Raw genomic sequence first — 19,252 nt, forward strand, 5'->3', positions numbered from 1 at the left:
CCCCCCCCCCCCCCCCCCCCCGCCCAGATGGGGTTAATCTCTCTCCACACCTTTGCTAGAGCGTTGGGCCTGCCTTCTGATGAGCTGTGTGCATGTTTCCCTTCTTCACTAGATTTTGAATGACTTGATGACAGGTACCATGTTTTATTTCATTCTTGTTCTCTTCTTAGTACTTAGCTTAGTGCCTTGTGGGAACATCGTTGCTGAATAAAATGGAATGTTGTGTGTCCATATTCAGATGAGAATTTTAAAATTAATGTGACCTAAAGCCAAGTAAATCATTTGCTTTTTTGGATTATTTGTGCTGTTGTCCAGGCACGGGATATAAACTGGCTGGTGGTGGACCAGTCAGGCTCCAAATTCAAATTCCCACACTTGACTAAGCCCTCTGTCCTGAGAGGGCAGAGGGTCTACAGTGACTCTATTCTTTCCGGTTTCTGTTCCTGGGAATAATGTTCCCGAGGGGAGTTAGGCTGGGTGAGGGGAGGCAGGCGCATTTATGCTGAATTCACCTCTTGGACTGATGGCCCTAGACCTTTTTCATGTTACCCCTTTTTGGTCCTTTGCCCCTTATAATTTGAGTGCAAATAACAGTACTTTCCAATATCTAGTGTTTGATATCTTTTTTAATTAAGAAGGTATAGATGATTTTAAAAAAGAATTTAAGCAGCATAAAATTGAAAGGAAAACTAAAAGTCCCCATTTCTCCAGTTCACCATTTAACAGTTTCTTCTGTATCCTTATGGAAGTTTTCTCTGTATATAATATACTGTACTGCAACTAATTTCCCTTGCCTCCATTTATAGTATATATTGCACCTCTTTCCAACATCAGCATGCACAAATCAACTTCAGTCCTTCGGATGACTACATTATACCTCATTTTATGGCCATGGCTTAATATATTTAACCTATTGATAGACCAATCTTAAGTTGTTAGCAGTTTTTTAGTATTAGAAAAAATGCTGCAGTCAGTGGCATCGCCTTATATCTTTCCACATTGTGGAAATATATTTGTAGGATAAATTCCCAGGAGTTGGAACTACTGAGACAAAGAGTACCCCTATTTTACATTTTAATAGCTATTACCATGTTGCTCTCTAAAGGGTAGAACCAATTTACACTCCCACCAACAATGTTTGAGAATGCCCATTTCTCTCTACCCTCACCAACTCTGGGCATTTTTTTTATTAGCAAACTTCCTAGTCAATGTCAGTTTGAAAGGTGGAAGAGATTACTATGTTATTGTTTTATTTTGTATCAATTATAAATGAGCTTGAGTATCTTTTTATGTATATTTTGGTTATTTGTATTTAATTTCTGTGAACCATTTTGTCACCTTTGCCCATTTTCCTTTTAGGTTGTAGGTTTCAAATTGATTTAAGGGCTTTCCAATATTAAGAAAACTGGGGCTTTGTCTTACATGTTAGAGCTATTTTTGTCTAGTTTACTGCTTTCCTTTCAGCTTGCTTTGGTCTTTTTCCCTCTTCCTTTTTTTTCCATGGAGAAGGTGAAGTTTTTACATGGTCAGATTTATCATATTGCCCTTGTGACCTCTGGATTTTTGTCATTCTTAGGAAGGTCTTCCACATTCCAGATATTGAAAAAGCATTCATCCATATTCTTTTTTGCTCTACTTTAATAGAGTTAAGCACACACACGTTAGGTATGTATATAAATACGTACGTTCATATGTGTATTAGTGTGGGGTTTTTTTTCTGAAAAGTGCCTGCATTTTTATTACAAATGTCAGAAGATTTTAAATATTTGTACCATCTCCAGTCTATTTTGGTGAAAGGAGGAGTCAGGTGGGGAATCCAAGTTTATTTTTCAAGCTCACAGACAGCTGACTCTGTACCAGTTACTGAATAATTTGTCTTTCCCCAGATGTGAGAACACTCCTGAGACGAAGCTAAATTCCATTACCATAAAAAGGCTTGAATGTTTGCATGCGTGGGCCCTACATGTGCTGTAGGAGCTTGACATTCACATAGGCCCAGAGACCCCTGCTGATTTCCACAGTTTCATTAACAGATTAATGAGTACACCAACACACGGGGCGACACAAATCAGCTGTGCCCACTAATGAGTTTCCTGTGCATATCTGTCACATGTACTCCTCTTCCTGGATTGTGTCTAGACAGGTGACTGCTGCAGAGTGACTATTGGGCTGGAGGCACTGGGTGGTAAGTTCTTACTGGTGACTTGAAAGATGCACTGTAAGTCTATGTAGACAAGTGCTGACTTATACCTGTAAATACCACGTGGTCCCACTTTCCCATGGCACTCTGACTTCCCATATTTTGGTCTGTAGCCTTCATAAGTATCTTCACACTTGTCAAGTTGTGCCTCTGAGTTTTGGTTCATAAGATAGGGTTGTAGGATAAATCTTTATTTTACTTATGTTTTTCTTCAACCATGATCATTTTACGCTTCTCATTTCAGTTGTTTTATGAACTTCTGGAAGATTATTTTGGGTGGAAATTTTAAAACCAGCTCATCATTTTTTTTAAAGATTTTATTTTTAAGTAATCTTTACACCCAACATGGGGCTCAAATTCATAACCCCAAGATCAAGAGTCACACATTCTACCAATTGAGCCAGCCAGGTGCCCCCAGTTCATCATTTTAAATTTGGCATAGTATGACCATTTAAAGCAAAATTACAAATTATATAAGTTGTAAATTCTTTCTTTTTTTTTAAAGATTTTATTTATTAGAGAGAGAGAGGGCACTAGCAGGGGGAGTGGCAGGCAGAGGGAGAGGGAGAAGCAGGCTCCCCGCTGAGCAAAGAGCCCGATGTGGGGCTCAATCCCAGGACCCTGGGATCATGACCTGAGCTGAAGGCAGACACTTAACCGACTGAGCCACCCAGGCACCCATAAGTCATAAATTCTTACAGTATAGAAAATCAGTATAGCTGATTACTGGAGAAATACCTGTAGAAGACACCCTTCATGTCCAAACAGCAAAGACAGTGTCCTTAAGAATAGTTGGGTGAGAACCCCTTTTTGCTTTGGAGAAAAGTCTAAATTATAAAATATTTGGAAATCATAAATTATTTGGAAAAAATGAAATTTCATTTTCTTAAACTGTAGTGTGTGTAAAAGATAAGTGGTTGCTTATAAGTAAAACTAGGTGGGTTAATGAAAAATTGTATCTCACAATAGTATACAGTCTAAAAGTTATTTAACAGGTAAGAGTTAATTATGCATCCTAGAATTTGAGACTATTTGAAGAGAGTTTTAATTTATTAAAATTTTGGTTTGCAGTATCATCCATGCACAAAGTCCAGATCCTTTTTAGTCTTATGAGAACAGTTGCTTATTAGTAGTCTTGTTATTTTGCATGCGAATTAAGAAGTTCAAGTCCTTTATTCAAGAACCAGACTAGTTGTTCCTTGAGGGCACTAGACAATACTGCTCATTCTTGAGTCTCTAGAAACCCTATCATAGTACCTGGCACATAGTAGACACTCAGTATGTTTCTGGAATGCATGGATAGTTGAAGGAATGAAGGACAAGCCTTCTCTATCTCATCCATCAGAAAATTCCATTAGCTCTGGCATTAAAATATATCCAGCATATGATGACTGCTCAGAATCTCAGCTTGGTTTAGGCCACCATCACCTCTCACCTGGTCTATGATGGTGGTCTCCTAACTGGTCTCCCTGTTTCTGCTTTCGCCTCCACACAGCCTGTTCTGCACATAGCAGCCAAAGTGATCCTTTAGAAGTGAGATCACAACACTCAGCACCCTCCAGTGGTTTCCATCTTACTCAGGAGTAAGAGCCAAGTCCTTAAAATGTCCTACAAGGTCCTGCATTTTTCTCATCTGCCCCCAACTCTGCAACAGAGCTGCTTCTCTGAACTCTTCTCTTTCTCTCCCACCGCTCATGCTGTGGTAGCTACTCTGCCTTTCTTTCAGTGTCTTGAACATGCCAGGTATTCTACTTCAAGGACTTTGTATTAGCTGTTCCTTCTGCCTGGAACACCTTTCCCCAGATACCTGTGCAGCCCACCACCTCATCCCTTCAGTCTAGAGTGTAAGCTCCAAGGAGGCAATGCTTTTATAGTGGGCATTTTCATATTTGTTCGAGAGAGGAAGGGAGCAAAGAAGTGAAGAAGGAATCAGGAGGCAGGGGCATGGAGCACAATTAAAATTCATGGCCGAGAAGATTTGGCCGTAGAAACTGGGACTGCTAGTCCTTTCCAGATCTTAGCTGTCATACCTAAGAAGGGCTCTATAAACTTGACAGCCTTTCTGGATAATTTCTTGTTGAATGTCTTTCTAACCTCTACAGTTGTGTTTGCATTTCTTTCCTCTTGTCTTGGGAAAAAGCCTTTGCTGTAGTCCTAATTGACTCACCTGGCACTGAAGGAACGTGACAAATGACATATAATACATTGCCTTAACTTTCTGTTGCTCTTTGTAGAAGCTAGATTGTTTCTCTCGAAAGCCCACTTGAGCCCTGTTGCTGCAGCGGGTGCTGTTTGGCTGAGAGCTCCCTGGCGTCTGCTGGTTGACTACTGTTTACCCTGATAGGTACTGTGCTTGCCATTCTGACCGCCCCTTACCTGAGGCTGCCTCTCCTCTATTGGGCCTTTATGTTCCTCCTCTTGGTTTCTCTTTCGGATTGCATGTTGCTTCAAATAAAATTGCTAACAACATATGGCCTGTTATGATTCTCTTTTCCCAAACTCTGCCATTTTGTATATTTGTGACACACTGCAGATTTTGTGAAGATTGCTTCATAATATTTGCTTACCATCTGCTGCACTCTATTTGGTATCTTGCTAGGATTTTTTCCTCCATTTTAAGTGACATTAACAAAATCCAGCCAGTACATAGACTTTCTGGTTCTACTTTTGCTTCCCTAATGTGCTGGAAAATCATATTACTATGCTCCAGGCAACTAGAGAAGTCTGGAATTCTCATTGTGAACCAGTGTATCAGATCTATCGCATGCACCCCCCCCCCCCCCCCCCTTTGGTCATATCTAGTAATGCTTTTTTGGTCAGATGGTAAAGAACCTCTATGTATAAGACAAAAGTTCAAATTATTTTTTCTACTTCTCTTTACTTAGTACCACTATTTTCTGGTGTTCTTCAACAACATATTTATAACCTTGAAACTCTTTGTGCCACTTTAGTAAGTTTTTATGATTTACAGTTCCATTTAGTGTTCATTTTATAGCTAATCCAGTTTGATAGGCAAATAGCCAGAATCAGCCAGACTGGCTCTGTGTATCCAACTTTTAACAGAGAAGTATTTTAAATTACTGTTACACTAAATTGCTTGGTATGTCTTTCTACTTTATCCTTCAATACTTCTAATACCTGTCAATTCATTGTCTTTATTTTAAAGATTATTTATCAATTTATTTATTGGAGAGAGAGGGAGGGAAAGCACCTATGAGTAGGGGGAGGGGCAGAGGGGGAGGGAGAGAATCTCAAGCAGACTATCCACTGAGCATGGAACCTGAGTTGGGGCTTGATCCCACGACCCTGAGATCATGACCTGAGCTGAAACCAAGCGCTGGATGCTCAGCCGACTGAGCCACCCAGATGCCCCTCATTGTTTTTATTTTAAGACGTTTTTTACAGCTTTTTTGGTATATAATTGACACATAACATTGTGTAAATTTAAGGTGTACAATCTGCTGATTTTATACAATTGTATATTCCAAACTGATTTCCACCTAGTATTAGCTAACACCTCTATCCTGTTATATAATTACCATTTCTTTTTTTGTGGTCAAAACATTTAAGATTTACTTTCAGCAATATTCAAATATATGTTACAGTGTTGGGGCTCCTGGGTGGCACAGTCCTTTAAATGTCATATCTTTGTTTCAGCTCAGGTCGTCCTTTAAATGTCAGATCTTGGTTTCAGCTCAGGTCTTGATCTCGGGGTCGTGGGATTGAGCCCTGCATTGAGCTCCGTGTTCAGCACGGAGTCGGCTTTAAGACTCTCTCCCCCTCTCTCTGCCCTCCTGTGAATGCGTGCATGTGTGCGCACACTCTCTCTCTCTCTAAGACAGATAAATAAATCTTTAAAAAAGTATGTTACAGTGTTATTAGTTATAATCACCATGCTCTACATTAGATCCCCAGACCTTGGAACTAGAAATTTATACCCTTTGGCAAAAGCTCCCCATTTTCCCCCACCCCAGCCCCTGATAGTCAAACTCTGTTTCTCTAAGTTTAGCCTTTTTTTTTTTTTTTTAAGATTTATTTATTTATTTTGGGGGGTGGGAGGGACAGATGGAGAGGGAGAGAGTCCTGAGCAGATTCTGCACGTTGAGCACAGAGCCTGATGCAGGGCCTGATCTCACGACCCTGAAATCACAACCTTAGCCAAAACCAAGAGTCAGATGCTTAACCAACTGCATCACCCAGGTGCCCCTAAGTTTGGCCTTTTTAAATTTCCCATATAAGTGGTATCATACAGTATTTGTCTTTTTCTAACTTACTTTACTTAGTATAATGCCCTCCTCAGGGTTCATCCAAGTTGTTGCAAATAGCAGATGTCTTTCTTTTTCTTGGCTGAGTAATATTCTACTGTATGTGTGTGTATACCACATCTTTAGCCATTCATCTGTTGGTAGACACGTAAGTGGTATCTTGGCTATTGTGAATAATGCTGCAGTGAACATGGAGGTTCACATATCTCTTTGAGAGAGTGATTTGGTTTCCTTTGGATAGATGCCCAGAAATAGAATTGCTAGATCACATGATAGTTCTGTTTTTAATTTTTTGAGGAACCTCCATACTATTTTCCACAGTGGCTGCGCCAGTTTACATTCCCACTAACAGTGCACAAGGTTTCCCTTTTCTCCACATCCTCGCCAACACTTGTTATCTCTTCTCTTTTTGATGATAGCCATTCTGACAGGCGTGAGGTGATGGCAGATCATGGTTTTGATTTGCATTTCCCTGATGATGAGTGATGGTGAGCATCTTTTCATGTGTCTCTTGGCCATCTGGATGTCTTTGGAATTTATTGTCTTTACAGAGAAGTGTATTCTCACTTAAGTGTCAAGGCAAATGGTTTGACTGCCATCACAGGGATAGAGAGCTTGGGTTTTGTGTTTTGGCCAGAATCATCAGTCTTCTCATAGGTGTGATTACTTTTCCAACTCAGTCTCCTCTTTGACAAGAACAGGAGTCTTCATTAAAACTACTGATCACAAATAGCAAAGAGTCTGTCAGTCCCCCAAAGAGCAATTTGTAAAGAAAACCAATACCTACATAAAATGGAGTCTCTTAATAATCCATAAGAACATTAATCACTGTGTCGTGTAAGTCTGATTTTATCCCCAGGCTTTATTACAATGCCTCCTTCAACTTAACCAAAATCTTTCTTTTGGAGTCAGACCCCTTATGGAACAGCATCAAGACTTTACCACTAGGTTGGCTATTCGGGCCTTTTGACCTCAGTTTTCTGTCCACTTAAAGCCAAGTGTCCTTATAGTGTTTCATAGCTGCTTTTCATGGAACTGCTAGACAAGAAATTATTCTGGTAGCTGACTTCTATCACAGGTGTTTTATTTTGTTTTTGTTTTTTTCCTGAAATAATCCCTCAGAGATTTCATGGAATTCCAAATCTTCTGTTTTAAGAAACCTTAAAGGTTCAAGCTCTGGCTTTGAGAGCTTAGAGAACTCTTACTGTTGTGTTGTTCCTGATTAGAGAGACGGCAATTTAAATGATTTTTTTGGAATCTGTGCCTTCTCTTCACAAATTCTAAGAAGGGTTTTCACCTGTTTTATTAAACTCCAAACACTTCCTCATCCCATGTGAATGATACCTTATTGGGGTCTTATGTATTTTGAAATTTGAACATAAACAATTCCTTTGTAGCCACTGTCTCTGTAGCTAGTTCTGGTGTAGAAGTGAGAGTTACAAAAAGCTACTTTATTCAGGCTGGAAATTTTACCAAGTTCATGACTTTATCAAGAACAAATCATTGTAGCCCACATCTAAACAGAGAATTTGACTTGCTTTTAAAATAAAAATGTAAAGTGTTTTCATGTGTGCTAGTATGTAACATTATATCTCTTTATACTGTATCTGTTTTTTCCCTTTGTTTCCTGCATTTGTAAGAAAAATTTTTTACTTACCCTTGAAAATACTGGTTTCCAGAACTTACGTAGACACTCCCTTTTGTTTCCAAAACTAGAATGGCATTTCTTTTTCTTCTCCAATTTGACTTTATAGTGTCTACACCTAGAAAGAAAGAAAGAGCTAGATTCCTATATAGTCCCTTATATATGTAATATTCTTAGGCCTCTGCTGTCTTCGTGTTACTGAAAGTGACTACTATGTGCCTTTTATACTGAGAACAGGCAGCTCTTAGTAGAATGGTACAGTAGTGACTCTGGACAGCTCTTATTTATATAGATATTTAAATAGTGTGACTTGATGATACTGATTTGCATTGAGTTCGGGAACTCTTTGGGAGTGAACCACGATCCAGGACCCAGGAACAAATGCTTTGGAGAGAAACCCCAGTGAGAGCAGTTGGCTTGGTCACTGAGCAGGGCTGGCTCAACTGCTGGTTTCTATCATGCTGTCAGATAGATTGCTATTGGCTGCTGGGAGAGAAAGTAGCATTTTGCTCTGAAATGGGCTAATTAGGAGAGAATACAAGCTCCCTCCTAGGGTTTCCATGGCCTGGCCACTGAGCAGGGGGACATCTTCAGAACTGCAGCTGGATGGGAGGGAGGGCCGCTGGGGTGTGGTGGGCGAAGATCCATGAGCAGAACTCCCCCTGTATTTTCAGTAAGAGTCCCCAGAGCATGTCGTGTAAGCTTATTCTCTTCATGACCTGAGATTTGTCTGTTTCTCCAGGCCTGGAATCAGGTTCTCTGCATCTGATCAAATGAGCAATTAGATACTCAAGAATGACCCCCTCAAAAAAATAAATAAATAAATAACAACACTGATTGTTTAACAAGTGCATCAGAGCTGAGGCATCCAAATTGAGAGAGAGCCTGCCCCTTCCAGGTTGTCCCCTGGGAGGCTGTGTACTTCTTCCAAAAACCCTATTATTGCTCAAAATGTTTTTGGCATTTTTCTTTCAGCCATATATTTAGAATCTATCACATAGGCTGTTTTGTTGACAGATCTTTATTTTTAGAGGGATGAAATAGCTAACTAAATATTTAGAAATAAACAAAAGTCATTCTGAGTCCTGCCTGCAGATAGCGTAGGTGAGTGACCAGGCAGGCAGTTCCATTTGGGGTTAAAAATGAGATCTGATAGGAGCGTCTGGCTGGCTCCATTGGTAAAACATGTGATTCTTGATCTCAGCATTGTGAGTTCGAGCCCCACTTTGGGTATAGAGTTTACTTCAAAAAAAAAAATCTTTCAAAAAAAATGAGATCTGATATTTTCATGCTATCTTTGGGATCTTAAAGCAGTTTTCAAAGAGGTATTTCAAAACTATTTTGAACAGGAGAAGCATCGTGGAAATAAGTTTCTGGATGTGGCCGCTTTGATGATACACTTATTCAAATGTATACATTCTGGTTGTGTATTTTGTAAAGTCTAATTATCCTCCAGTTTTAAGACTGTCAGATTTTTTCCAAAATCACATGAATAGCCATATGAAGCTTATTATAGTCAGACTACCCAATAGAAATGAAACTGTTCAGAAAGAGCAAGCGAGCTACCAGATAGAATGGGTTATGGGGATAACTGTGTTAGAGTTGCTTTGTAAGTTAACCTTATATAGGCTCCCTGTTCTTCTTCAGTGAAAAGGGAATAGTAATAATCAAGTCACACTGTCCACATCATAGGATCGTTGCGCGGTTCTTAGGGAGGTATGGTATATGAAGCATGGAATCATGGTACTTTGTGTGTAGTCATGTTCAATACATGTGAGCCATTTTGATCATGCCACTGTGACATGATAGCTTGTCTGGGAGAGAGGAAGACTGGACAAATAAGGGATAGGGTGCTGCGTGGGAAAGAAGGAAAGTACTGATGGTAGAACAAGACTGGCCTCCTTCAGTGTTTAACATTCTTCACACCAAACCTGTTTCTTCACACTCCAGTGACACATTAACCTAGATACATGTCAGGCTCGACATAAGCAGTATTTTAATTTTCAGCTGTCCCTGAAATTTTTGGCTCTTTATCGGGACTGTTCATATTCTGAACAACAAAAACCCCAACAAAACAACAAACCAATAACCTCGACATCCTCAAAAATATGGTGTTGAAGATTTGGCTCTCAAGTTGTGAAAAGAAGTTGTGTTATGTTCCCAGCTGACATGATTTTTGTGCATTTAAAAACTGCAAATCTCACCACTCACACTATGTTGCCTTTGAAACAGATGAAGATGAAGATGGTGACCGAATTACAGTGAGGAGCGATGAAGAAATGAAGGCCATGCTGTCCTATGTAAGTCTATCACAAATGAGGACTATTGTAATGTGTTAATGTAATCGTGGGCACTGTTTCTCGGCATGCTGAAGATATAAAAATAAATCACAGCTACCATAACATTCTTCTGTAGGATGCATAAGGGTTTCAAGGATTTCCTTACGTTAAAGTTAAGGGCGTTCTTTTCAAAAGACACTTACTGATCATATCATGAACATTAAGAATAATGCATCTTAATGACTTTTGCATTAGGTATGGTGCAGACTAAATGGACTATCAATTTCCTGTATTTTTTATGCAGTACTTAAAGTAACGGCTCATTAAAAATGAACCCCTGGGCTCTAAAAATTTTTCAAAATCTACTTTCAACTGGAGATCTCTTTCACCCTTCCAAACAGACTATAGTTATAATGTAGCTGCAGGCTTAGTATGGATACGCGATTTTAAAATGTACTCTCGGTTATTTTATGCACTAACCACCCCCTTTTTTTCCACCCTGAAATGAACTACAGGGTTACTTACTGTTTCAGAGTGATTTGAATATATCCTGAAATGACTTTTCTTTTGTGTTTCAAATTTCAGTGGAAATTTGCCTTAGCCGTTTATCTGGGACTAAAGTAGATAAGCAAGATAAGACAAAAGGGTACATATCTAAAACTTTAATACTAAGCCTGACAAATCCAACTATGATGAAGAGGTGTAACTTCCCTGAGCCCTGATTTGTGCTATCCTCTCATTGAGTTTTATTTCCTCTTATTCATTTTATTTTCTTTTATCCGAGTTTGTAATCTGTTTACAAAACCTTTTCTAGGGGCTGGGTAGAGAGAGAGCCCTGGACTCAGGTCTCTGACTCAGCTCTCCTCTGGCTCACTGGCCTTAGGCAGATCACTTAACCTTTCTGTGCTATGGCTGCCTCATCTGTCCATTGTGGATAATAATACTTGTCCTTTCTACTGCATAGGGTCATTGTAATGATCAAATGGGATAATAGATGTGAAAGCCCTTTAAGAAGTTAAAAGTTCTATACAAATGCAAAGTGGTATGATGGTGGAAATGATGGACTCAGAGCCCTTGCTGGTCCCTGTCGCCATTCGTAGCCAACACAACATCCGTAGGTTTCTGATGGACCTCAGCTTCAACCAGGATATTGTTTCATTGTAATGAAAACTGTGAAGTATCTGTAAGGGTTTCCGCCAATAGTTTTAATTTAGGGTAGGAGGAAAGAGAACAAGAAGGATGGCATGATTAACAGAGCGTTGCATTCAGACCAGCACAGAGTAGGAAAAGTCAATTTCCCATTGACTTCCCATTAACTTATTTGAGAGTCTTTGTGCACTGAGAATTTAGAGCAGGGCTCATCAGTACCTTGAAAGGCAGAGGAGGATTGTCTGCTGAAAGGTCTAGCACTAGTATTGATAGATTGCCTAACTCTCCTGGGAGTGTGAGATGCTTATTTTTAGGAAACACACACACACACACACATACACACAGATGGATTCTAGTTTTTCAACATACATCCACTGCAGAGAGTACATTACTGACATCACTGTACTTTTATTATGTCTCTGACATAGCCACACACAAAGTTGTGCTTTCAAAAATGTGCTTTTGGGAAGTTCTGACAAATTACGCTTTTTGAGAAATGTTAATGCATGTCATCATAGTGATAATAATCATTCCCGTTTCTAAGTGCCTACTATATATATACTAGATGCAAAAGGTATTTAATTTTCTGTGGTTTTAATAATGACTCGGTGAGGTAGATTTTAATCATCCCGATGTTTTAGATGAGGAAGCCATGGCTAAGAGATATGCCCAAGGTCTTAGGGCTAGTGTGAATGTGAGCATGGAGTTAAATTCAGCCACTCCTGGTGTGATAGCCGGTGCTATAAAAGGTGTTTTATGCTGTTTCTCTCCCACCCACCTCCTTGCACATTAGTATGGGGAGTTGTCTATGTCATCACCATTAGTACATTCTGGATGATTTGTGTGTATGTAATACCTCAGTTGAGATATCTGTAGTATATATTCCCTATGATTTATGTTTATTTTCTCAAATGCAGTGTTTATTTTTGTGTTGTAGGAAAATATATTAAGAGTTATGTAATTGTCTTTAAACTTACAAGTTTCTGAGATCTCGATAGGACCACTTTTTAGTCTGAAAAGAAATCATCTAGCTCATTGATCCCCAAATATGTGGCTTTCATGCATTAATCAATTTTCACTTTTAGATTGGAGGACATAGGCATTGTAACGTTTTATTTTGCCAAATAAACACGTTAATAAAATAAATAAATAATAAAAATTACCTACTGTTAACTATTATTTTACTAACAAAGAAAAACAGTGAGAGTCATTTAAAGATTAAAAATGATGGGCAGTACATAATCTCAAAAGGAAAGGTGACCATTAGAGTGAGTAGATTTAGGAGTACCTAGCTGGCTCTCGGTCAGTGGAGTGTGCGACTCTTGATCTCAGGGTTGTGGGTTTGAGCCCCACGTTGGGGGTAGAAACTACTTAAAAATTAAAAAAAATAAAGTGAGTAAAGTTAGTTTTATGTAAAACTCACTACATTCTTTTCCTCCCTCATTTTAAAAAATTGAAGTACAGTCGACATATTATATTAGTTTCAGGTATACCACATAGTGAATTGATATTCTTTACTTTTATCAATTTGCAATGGATGGTGAAGCCTTTTTTATGAATTGGCAGTGGTCTATACATTGTGGTCTGATCGGGTCCAGGCTTTCTCATTAATTCACTTCAATATTTATAGATGGGAACCTGAAATCCCCAAGAATTTTAACTTAGTTCCACTCTTCTGATTCTGAATGTTTGAGTGAAATCTTTTTAAATGAAAATATCTCGGAGAGAGATAACAAGCTTTAAGTCATTTAAAGCCTAAATGGATTTCTTTTTCCTCTTATCTGTTGAGATAGCCCTACCATCATATACCCGTTGTTTATGTAGAGTCAGGCTCTGAATAAACATTTAAAAAGTAAAGAGTAGGGGAATCTCTTCCTCAAAAAGCACACATAAAATTGGTTGGCTGTCATTTTGATCTGTCTTGGCTCTTTTTAAAAAACTTTATTTTATTTTATTTATTTGAGAGCATGAGCGGGGTTGGGGGGAGGAGAAGAAGCAGGTTCCCCACTGAGCAGGGAGCACCCCCCAAGCAGGGCTTGATCCCTGGACCCTGAGATTATGACCTGAGCCGAAGGCAGACGCTTAACCAATTGAGCCACCCAGGCGCCCCTGATCTGTCTTGGTGCTTATGATTAAAATTCCTCTGGGTTCCAGTTTTGCCATAAGGAGAACCATTTGGACCTAATGTCACATAGATTTTGGTTGATAGCCTTTAGTTGCTGATCTATTGTGAAAAAGCTGCATGGTCTTTATTTTTTAGGTTCATTTTGACTGAAAACTTTTTGAATCAGGATCTGGGTGGTGGGGTGGGGAAGATACTGAGATACCGAGATACTGACAGGTAACCCTGTATTTACTGTAAAAAGCAGCTTAGTTTCTCATGTCAAATTTAATAAATTTGCAGTCCCCTTATTATTTCTTTAGAATCCATATGGGGAAAGCAAAACTAGAGACACTTTTACTGGAAATCCCTTAATCATTCTTTTCCATTGATTACAAAGGTTAAATGAATAAACAGCCTGGATCTCTGCATAAAATTAAGAAAATATGCAACGTCTGAGTTGCAACTTGCAGAATTACTTTTTTCCCCCTTGAACACAAGTATTTTCTGGCTTTGGGCCAACAGAAACATAAGTTTTTATCAGTAATTTAAATAGATTTTCGTATTAGACCTGAAAATGTTGCCTTTTTAATTGAAAACTTATCAATTATTTAAATTGCTAGCAGCCTTAGGCTGTTAATTTTATGTGTGCCATAATAATGGCAGACAGTGGTTTTTGATACATGTGACACGTGGATGTCGCGTCGTAGTAAGGATTTGTCATGACAATAAGTTGTCGTGTGCTGTTAAATAATAACCAACATATTAAACCAAAGTCTGTTGTCACACATTAGTACCGTTTTATGTAAGTTATTTAGAAATTGTATTCTTTTCTTCATTAGATATATTTTTAAGAGATAATGAGAAGAAAACAAAGCTATAATAAATTGTCTTTTAAGAAAATGTAAAGTAATTTGGTCTCCAAGGAGATATTTAATGTATTGAGAGAATCCAGCAGCCAAGTGTTATTACAGCACCATTGTGATCACTCTCTGCGTTTTGTTAACGAGTTTGTGTTAATCAACAATCTGTTTTTATAGCGTAGTTTCTTGTAAGTTATGTTGTTAGAATATTCCACTTCTGGGATCATGGCTTTTCCTCTGACACTATTGTATCTTTTTAATTCCTCCATAAAGTATTTTTTTAATTAGAATCTGAAATGCTTTATTAGAAAAAAAAAAAAGTACACCCAACCTACATATTCTGAAAACTAAATACCTGATCATTGCTAATTATTTAAAGGACCCTGTTAAATATTCCCTTAATATAGTTTACATTTCTGTTGATGTTCTTGTTTCCCCCTCTCATTTTCTGGGAAGATTAAAGATGGTGTGTTGTTTTTCTCCTCCTGTCTTTTTGTGTTCGTTGTCTAGCAGCGCTGGCTTCATTTCCTTTCAGCACCAAACAACAGGGCTGAGCCTTGTTTATTGATTAATCATAAGCTTTATCTATCACTGAGACCCAGTTATAGGAGGGGTTATTTTAATGTTAACCTCAGCTTTTGGGTGACCTTTCATTAAGAAACTCAGCAGTACATCTTGCTTTTGTAAATGGATTCATATTTGTTTCTGCTAAATCCCGTGTCTAGTACAGGATTTATTACACCTGGTTCTCTCGATCCTGAGAGGCTTGTGTGAGTGGAACACAGTATTAACAAGAATAATTTTCTTCATTTTGCCCATTCTCTGCCTTTATACCATTTTTACACATTGCCAGAAGAGTATGGGATGAGTTTAACTGTAATGCCTCCCATTATGGCAGAGACCTTGTGTTTTAGTGGAGGATAAGTATTCCCTTTGGTATATTTGACCATTGTGTAACTTTTTACATGTTGGGTACCATGAGGGAAAATACTCCTTGACCTCTGTAGCACCTTGTAAATTGGAATATGATTAGCTTTATCCTAGTACACATAACTTGGAGATTGCCTCTAAAATCATACAGGTACTCAGGTAGAGTTGGAAGGAAGCCTTAGAAGTCTTGTCCAGCAGTTTCATTTTATAGATAAGGAAACTGAGGCCCTCAGAGGGCAGATTCAGTCAGAGGTCCGGTTGCCAATGAATGGAAAGGTCTGGACACGGTCCTACATCTTTTGACTCCCAGTCTCTTTACTTCTGGTGGTTTGAAATGATGTTTTTGTTTTGGCATCTATTGAGGTCCTGCTGAGGAAGCTTTGCAAATACTCCTTTTTTCTGATATAAAAAAGTAATGCTGTTTACTAGAATGTTAGTGTACCTGAATGTGAATAAGAATGTAAAAAATACTTTGTGGGTTTTTGAAACTTTAAATATTTTATTTATTTATTTATTTATTTATTTGAGAGACAGAGAGCCTGTGAGTGAGGGGAGGGGCAGAGGGAGATGGAGAAGGAGAGAATCTCAGCAAACTCTGTGTTAAGCATGGAGTGTGACGCAGGGCCACATCTCAGGACCCTGAGATCATCATCTGAGCCAAAATCAAGAGTCAGATGCTTACCTGAATGAGCAACCCTGGGCCTTTGAAATTGTGAAGGTGTTTGTCCTTATCTACAAGACTGAGTTTTACCACAGAATTTGTTGCCCACTTAGGAGTTGAACATTTAACAGCCCCAGGGCCTTTGCTATTAGGAAGTTTTCATCAAAGAGCAAGAGATTGGAAGCTCATTTTCCATATGGTGCTTTTAAATGTGCTCCATATTAAATAGGTTCACCTATGAACTTACTTTGTATGTGGCAAAATCAGCTCAGTGCAGTTCACCTGAACAGCTGATAATGAAGTATATTCTCTTCTGGCAGGGTGGAGAAATGGCACAAAGAGAGGTAAGCTGAATGAAATAAATAAATGGTTTGGGAAATTACTCTTTTTTTTTTTAACTCAAATAATCACATGCTCTAAGCTGTAAGTAAAGTTTTTATTTTGTTTTCTCACCCTAGTCAAAGAGTAAAACATTTTTTTCAGAGGCAGGTTGTTTTAATTCCCTTCTCTGTGTTGCCTGGGACATTTGGATGCCCGTGAAATAGTGACAAAAATGTGGTAGACCCATATTTAGCCCCTGTTGTGAAATATCTTGGGGCATCTTTGCTTGTAAGGAGCAGAAGCATAGTAAAGTTTGCATCAGAACAGAGGGTTTATTTTGTGGCTCATGGAAGCAAAGGAGGAGATAAGCACAAGCAGGCCTCAGGCAGGTGACACCGGGGCACTCTGGGGTGCTTTGGACCACCAGTATTTTGTCATTAATGTGGCTGTGCTTCCAGTTGAGCTCCATCTCTGTGGAGGGCTCAGTGTAGCCTGGAGGCTGGTTCCTCTGGGCTCCTACATTGAGGCAGTTGGTATGAGGCAGTCGAACCATGTGTGGTACCTCAGTTAGCCCCGTAGGGACTATGGCTAGGAGCTTGTCTTCAGAGGAGATGTGGGCTGCAGGGAAATGTTGGACCTCCGGCAGTAGGATTGCTGTGGGGCATAACCAGGTTGTTGGGCACTTGTTGGCAGCTCTTAGTGAGCCTCTGTTCTCTTAGGCCAGTCTTACTGGAAACGAGAGGGGTATTTTCTACATATATCTGAAAGGTGAATGTAAATATACTACAATACAATAAAGTTAGAGAAATTCAGTAAATTATCAACCTAGGAAATATGTCCAAGAAGGCATAAATTGAAGTAATAGAAAATTTCAAAACAAGTGCTTCTTTCTAAATATGTTTCTCTATTACTTATATGTTCTTTACTCTTTCCTCATTGCCTTTTTATTTATTCCTTTTTTAATAGAAGTTGAGCAGTAGGTTGGATCTTTATCAAGCACTATTGGAAATAGCTAAATAGAACGTAAGGGAATGTCACATTTGGCCTGCTCTCTGCATGGCCTGATGGTCCTATTTTATTTAAGTGGCAGGTTCCCTGAAGCTACTGCAGCAGTCCCCCCTTTCCTGTGGGGGATAAGTTCCAGGAGTCCCCACAGTGCATGCCTGTAACCATGGATAGTACCAAGCCCTGTATATGCCATGTGTTTTCCTATACATACATACCTGTGGTAAAGTTTCATTTATAAATTAGGCACAGCAAGTGATTAACAAAATAATAAGATAGAACAATTATAACAATATACTGCAGTAAAAGTAATGTGAATGTGGTGTCTCTCTCTCAAAATACCTTATTGTACTATACTCACCCTTCTTGTGATGCTGAGAGCTGATAAAATGCCTATGTGAGATGAAGTGAGGTGAGTGACATAGGCATTGTGACCGTGTTAGGCTACTGTTGACCTTCTGACAACATGTCAGAAGGAGGATCATTTGTTTCCAGACTGCCTTTAACCACGGGTAACTGAAGCCACGGAAAGCAAAACCACGGATAAGGGGGGACTACTCTCCTTTAGAAGTATAACAGAATTGCTGCCGCCTAGAAATCAGATGCAAGGTCAGTGTAGACACTGCCCCAAGCTAACCATGGTGATGACTCTGAAAGCTTCAGCCGAGAGGATCCTACAAGCTTTGGACCCATTGCTGAATACAAATTTAAACCCCTTCTGCCAACACACATTACCTTACACTTAGCCAAGTTGAAGTTCATCTGCCATTGGCTGCCCAAACCTGTATTAAGACCATCTGGAGCTCCCTAACGCCCTTACGGTGTTACTATCCAAATAGTGTTATCGTTAAGCACGGCCAACTTACTGTCTTTTTCACTTCCAAATCATTAATAAATACATCTAGCCAATAACATTAGCCTATAAACAGGCCCCAGGGTTGTTCCCTGTTGACCTTTTCAGTGGAAGACTTTTCACTGTGATTTTTCTTTCTCAAATCAATCCATGACCGTATGTGGATCCTTGGTCTAGAGACATTCGAGCAAGAGCATGTGCACTCTGTAGTACCTCAAGGCAGGGGCAGTGAGTTATTTGAGACGTGGGGGGATCTGAAACCAGATAAGTAAATGCAGATATTAATTTGGTATTCAAAATAGATTTGCTTTATATGTTGTTTTTGACTACTGGAGCAGTTGCGTGTGTAAGAGGTCAGCGTCATAGAAGCAAAGCCTCTCATTGTAAAGTATAAGAAATAGTCGAAGAAAGCATAACTGAGGACACACTAAGCAGTGTTCTAATTAAATTTGGAGCCATTTAACAGAGTTCAGATTGTTGGGTTCTTCACTGGGAAAACTAATAAATTAAGTATGGACTGCAAATAGTTGGTTAGGTTATTGATTATTGCTGTAATTACTAACTGGGCTTCTTATAATGGGGTATGCTTGCAATATTGACTGAACAGGAATTTGAAAATTTTATCATTAGTAGGAAAAAACCAGCATGCTTATTCCTTATAAGTTGGAAACGCTGTATTAAGTCTGTTAGGAGGCATGTTAAGGAGAGGTTTAGGAAACTGTCCTGTTATGTGTATAGAAGAAGAATAAATAAACCTGATTTGATGCGATTTGATATGTAAGACTTGCCAGAGTAAGTTAGAAGGTACGAGCAATTAGAGTAGTTACCATGTTTCTATCAGCTCTTAACCTGCCTCCTTCCCTTAAATATTTGTGGAGCACTATTATGTGTAAGGCCCAGTGCTGGGCACTGTACAGCAGTGATTCCTTAGGTTTTTAGGGTGGCAGGTCTTTGTGAAAATGTGAGGAAAGTTGTTTATT

At 39.0% G+C, this 19,252-nt stretch overlaps 1 protein-coding gene across 2 annotated transcripts in view; it reads left to right on the forward strand.

Moving 5' to 3' along the window:
- MAP2K5 (mitogen-activated protein kinase kinase 5) overlaps positions 1 to 19,252 on the forward strand; it is a 246,870-nt gene that overhangs the window by 11,373 nt on the left and 216,245 nt on the right. For both annotated transcript variants that reach the window (XM_032417743.1, XM_032417744.1), the window contains exon 4: positions 10,343 to 10,410. In XM_032417743.1, the coding sequence (XP_032273634.1) occupies positions 10,343 to 10,410 (68 nt within the window). The remainder of the gene's footprint in view (positions 1 to 10,342; positions 10,411 to 19,252) is intronic.

The sequence above is a fragment of the Phoca vitulina genome, unplaced genomic scaffold, assembly GCF_004348235.1.
Source record: "Phoca vitulina isolate PV1807 unplaced genomic scaffold, GSC_HSeal_1.0 scaffold20, whole genome shotgun sequence".
Lineage (NCBI taxonomy): Eukaryota > Metazoa > Chordata > Mammalia > Carnivora > Phocidae > Phoca > Phoca vitulina.